General features: G+C 36.7%; 1 protein-coding gene across 3 annotated transcripts in view; it reads right to left on the bottom strand.

The window, feature by feature from the left end:
• The window catches only part of MICU2 (mitochondrial calcium uptake 2), a 187775-nt gene that overhangs the window by 36115 nt on the left and 146326 nt on the right, over positions 1-5334 (bottom strand). For all 3 annotated transcript variants that reach the window (XM_044668299.1, XM_044668300.1, XM_044668301.1), the window contains one exon: positions 4722-4804. In XM_044668299.1, coding sequence (XP_044524234.1) covers positions 4722-4804 — 83 coding nt within the window. The remainder of the gene's footprint in view (positions 1-4721; positions 4805-5334) is intronic.

Genomic DNA, 5334 nt, shown 5'->3' with positions numbered 1-5334 from the left:
TGTGTGTGTGTGTGTGTGTGTGTGTGTGTGTGTGTGTGTGTGTGTGTGAGAAATGATAAGTAGATGGGGATAGCACTAAGACAGGATGCATAATTTATTGCATTCAAATTCTGAAAGGCTAAGGAAAAAGGCTATGAAATGAAGCATTCCAAAAGAAGAGACCTACTTACATTGAGAGTTCCTCAAAGTGGGGAACTTTAATTAGACACATATCCACTTAGTTGTGCCCCACTGGGAGCAAGTTAAGTCCTGTATTTCCCTTTACCATCTCTTAAACAATTTATGAAATTCCCAGGACAATGACTCTTTGAAAAGGTGTGAATCTATCTCAGTCTGGTAATAGTGTTCTCAGTTAATTCATAACCTGAGCTATGTTTGTGGATTTGCAATTTGAAAAAGAGTGCACATGAAGTCTGGAGACTAAAGAAATATTGAGGTTCAATATAAGGAAGAGAAGAGCTGCATGAGATACAGACTCAGTTCTCTGGAGAGAAACCTGGTCAGGCCTTTCCTTTCTGGGGAACTGTGTAGCCTCAGTGATACAGAGATAGAAGGGAAACAAGCAGAACTGTGAAAAGTTCCTAGTCCAGTATTGGCCAAGGCTCCCCCCTGGCATGGGGTGGGGGGCAAGAGCAGCTGCTCCTCTCTCCTTCTTACCAGCGTCTGAGGACATTTTTTGCATGCCCTGCCCCTCTGTCCAGCTGCCCAAAGTGAGCACTTCCTCCCTTTGCCCTCTGGGGTAATGTTGGGGGCTCACAGGCAGTTTGAAAACCAGAACTTGAAAACCTTCACCAGTGCTGAACTGGTCTATGCTAGGAACTGCAGTAATATAAGCTAGCTGTAAGAATGGCAGTGTTGGAGAAATGGAGGAGCTTTTACTAGAGAGGATCACAGACAGGAGCTAGTTCAAGCTGGGAACTTTTAGAGCCTGATCTGATGAACAGTGAGAAATTAAGCCATGATGATGAATATAACTGGACTTCATTCTTTACCAGTACTGGGAATCTTGTGCATTATGCACTTTTTTTTAAACCCTTACTTTCCATCTTAGAATCAATATTGTATATTGGTTCTAAAGCAGAAGAGTGGTAAGGGCTAGGCAACGGGGGTCAAGTGACTTGCCCAGGGTCACACAGCTGGGAAGTGTCTGAGACCAGATTTGAACCTAGGACCTCCCATCTCTAGGCCTGGCTCTCAATCCACTGAGCCACCCAGCTGCCCCTGCATTATGCAGTTTTGAGAAAAAGAAGGTTGAAATACTAATGATCACCATTGTTTTCCCTTTTACCTCAGCCTCCCTGTGGCATTACAGTTTGGAATATCATATAAGGTATGGAAAAGGTTGGGCTCACTAGAGAAGTGAGAATTGTTTGACTTTTTCTAGAAAGCTGGAGTACCTTTTTACTGAGAGAACACCATGGCTAAGATATAAATGTTTTGCATGACTGTACATGTATAATTTAAATAAAATTTCTCGTGTTTTCAAAAGAGGGGGGAGGGGGGAAAGGGAAGGAGAAAGAATTTGGAACTAAAAATGAAAAAATGAATGTTAAAAATTTTGATTTACATGAACTTTAGAAAAAGTTTAAAAATAAAAAAGAGAGACACTATTCAGAGCAATACTCTAAGTCTACATAGATCTTTTGGGAACACAAAGGTCCACTAGAGAAGAAAAGTGAGTTGGCATGACTGTAGGCTTAGGAACAAAGTTTTAGTCTTTTGTGTTTAAAATAAATGTCTAAAAAAATATTTCTTATATTCAGTGTTTTGCCCTACTAAATATCTGAATAGTAGGTAAGAGTATTTTTTTTTTGCTATGTGTGAAGACAAAAATATAAGCCAAATTCTGATGAAGGAGCGCGTGGTGAATAGACTTAATTTTCTTAGAAAAGAAACAAAATATAGGATAAGAAGAGAAACTGTTTACTGGGGGGAGGGGGAATGTTTGCATGAAATACCCCTCTAAAATCCCTTTCTCCTTTAAGTTGATGATCTCTCATAAGTGCCTAATATTTAAGATATAAAAAAAGAAAACATGGAAATATGTCCTGGGCCCTCTTTTCTTTTTACTGTATACTACTTGGCAATCTCATCCATTCACATAGATATAAACACCACCACCAGTTTAAAGTATACTAGAACCTAACCATAATATTCCTCTTATCACTTCTTGAAATGCTTTCCCTATTTGATAGAAAATAATAATTTTTCATAATTAACACTCTTAAATTAGAATATAAGAGGGAAAACTGTATCATCCCAAACTCTCTGATATAGCAAAGCTAAAATCAGTCATTTGAGAATAAACAAGGATGATTTCACAATTCACAAATCTATCATTCCTCAACCTTAATTATATAAACTGAAAATACTTTGTAAGCATAACAAGCAGAGTATCTAATCAGTTTATAATTAATAATCAATTCATTTAATTTATTTTTACACTGCCAACTTCCAATCTCATATCTCCAACAGCCTTTCAGACATCTTAAATTGGATGTCCATTAAATAAAACTAGACATATCAAAAACAGAACTTATCTTTCCCCTTAAACCTTACCCCACTCCCAATTTTCCTATTATTATAGAGGGAAACATTTTCCTTTTAATCTCTCAGGTTCATAACCTAGGAGTCATCTTTGACTTCTTACTATTTTCTCCTCCTCCTCCCAACACCCAAGCTGATTTCACTTTTACAATACCTCTCCTTTAACACCACTAACACAATGGTGAAGGCCCTCATTTCCTCACACTAGGACTACTGCATTAGCCTGCTGGTGGGCAGTTTCTGTCTCAAGTCTCTTTCCACTGTAATCCATCTTCCATTCAGTCAGATTTTCCTAAAAGTGGAGGTCTGACAGGCCTAGAGATGGGAGGTCCTAGGTTCAAATCTGACCCCAGACACTGCCCAGCTGTGTGACCCTGGGCAAGTCACTTGACCCCCATTGCCTACCCTTACCTCTCTTCTGCTTTGGAGCCAATACACAGTATTGACTCCAAGACGGAAGGTAAGGGTTCAAAAAACAAACAAATAAATAAATAAAGTGGAGGTCTGACTATGTCATCTCTCTTACTCAATAAAATCCATTGGCACCCTTTTGCCTCCAGAATCAAATACGAAATGCTTTGTTTAGTTTTCAAAGCTCTTCATACCCTAGTCCCCTTCTACCTTTCCTGTCTGAGCACACCTTACTCCCTGGGGAACCAGGTACTCTTTAATCCAGTGACACTGCCCTTGCCGTTCCATTAACAAGTCATTCCAACTTTTGGCCACCAGCATTTTCTATGGCTGTCTTCCATACAAGGAATGCTCCTCCTCTTCAACTCTGTCTACTAACTTTCTGGCTTCCTTTAAGTAACAAGTAAAATCTTGTTTTTTACAGAAAATCTTTCCCAATCCCTCTTATTATGCTTATTTATGTTACTTATTTCCTCTTTATCCTGTAAATAACTTGTTTTTATATATTTGTTTGCATCTTGTCTCCCCCAAAATTTAAAATTGTGAGCTCTTTGAAGGCAGAATTTTTTTGACTCCTTTTGCATTTTCAGCAACAGTGCTTGGGATATTGTAGGCACTTATTAAGTATTTACTTATTAAATGCAAGAAAAAGTAGGTAAGCTGAAAGCCATTCTATAATGGATAAGTTGTCAAAAAGAGATGAATAGTTCTCAGAAGAACCACAAATTATGAAGAAATATTTGAAAGACTGTTCCGGATAACTTAAAATAAAGAGAACTAGAAATCAAAACAACTTTGAGGTTTCATTTATCTAGCAAATTGGCAAAAATGATAAAAGATGGATTAATCAATATTAAGGAGACATTATGAAAAGACAGGCATGTTAACTTACTTTTGGTGGAGTTATGAAATGGACTAACCACCCTGGGAAAAAAATTGGTATTATGCTAAAAAAAAATGTCCCAAATGCCCACACTTTTTGACTCAGACTCTGTTGCATATGTGCTCCAAGGAGACAAAATATGGAAAAAATCTTTTGCAGTCCTTTATGTAGTAGCAAAGAACAGGAACTAAAGTTGATATTCAATGACTGGGGAATGGCTAAACAAATTGTGGTCCATGAATGTAATGGTATATTACTATGTACTATGTAGCAAGAAACAATGAACATTAGGAATATACAGAATATGGTGAGACTTATATTAACTGATACTAAGTGATATAAGAACCACCCAGAAAACACTATACACGGTTACTATAGCAGCGCATGTGACAGTGTCAAAGAAAGGTAAGTATATGAGAGAAGTTACAAAGTCAGAATTGATAGGTCTTGGCAACAGATTAGATATGGGAGGGGGTGAGAAACTGAGGATGACCAGGCTGTAAACACAGATGACTATAAGAGGATGGAGGTATCTTCAACGATAATGGGAAAGTTGGGAAGCAGACAGGGTTTGGGATGTTTTCGTGTGAAGAAAGAGTTCAGTTATGGACATGTTGATTTTAAGAGTCTGAAGTTTTCTTTGTATTTATCACATTCATTATTCTTTAAGTCTAAAAATTTTTCCAAAGGTTATCCTCCACTTCATTTAATTTTTGAATTTTAATAATGATGGATCTTGATTACTCAATCAGCAAGCAAAATTTTAATTTTTATGGAAAGACAAAATGACAACATTAAAATGAAAGAATGATTCAGAATGTCATTTTTAGTTCTTAAGAGAAAAATCTGAAATAGTCTAAAATAAATCAAATCAACATACCTTAAAGAATTCCTTTTTCTCAACTGTCTCATCTCCATCTGTGTCCAACATTTTAAAAGCAACATGAAACCCAGTCTGGGGTTCTGTAATAATGTATGAAAAAATATTTTTTATAAATCTTAATATGATAAGAATTATTTTCAGGCACAGTTCTTTTAGTAAGAAATTTTTTATTTGAACCATAATAGAGATAGATATTGTGGACTCTCAGAGAGTTGCTTAGATCAGAGGTATCAATGCAAAACTCTAGATTAAAATGTATCTTAGAAATGTTTAAAAAAATATATTAAAAACGTAATACAACACAGATAATGTTAATTTGTTGTTTTCTTAGTCACTATGTAGCCCAGAGGGATCCACTTCTATTTGCGTTTAACCTCACTGGTCTAGAACATTGAAATTAAATGACTTGCCTAGGGTCACCAAGACAATATGCATCAGAAGTGATGCTTGAATCTAGGTCTTCCAAGACTGAGCTGAGGCTGTCAACATACTATGCCATTTTATCTCTTAAGGATTTTTATTTCTTTTCAAGCTAAAAATTCTCTGAAAGCTTCTTTTGGTAGCTTGTGTCAGAATTCTCTCTCTCTCTCTCTCTCTCTCTCTCTCTCTC

Source organism: Gracilinanus agilis, chromosome 3 (assembly GCF_016433145.1).
Source record: "Gracilinanus agilis isolate LMUSP501 chromosome 3, AgileGrace, whole genome shotgun sequence".
NCBI classification, from domain to species: domain Eukaryota; kingdom Metazoa; phylum Chordata; class Mammalia; order Didelphimorphia; family Didelphidae; genus Gracilinanus; species Gracilinanus agilis.
This window is presented reverse-complemented; position numbering and strand designations above follow the sequence as displayed.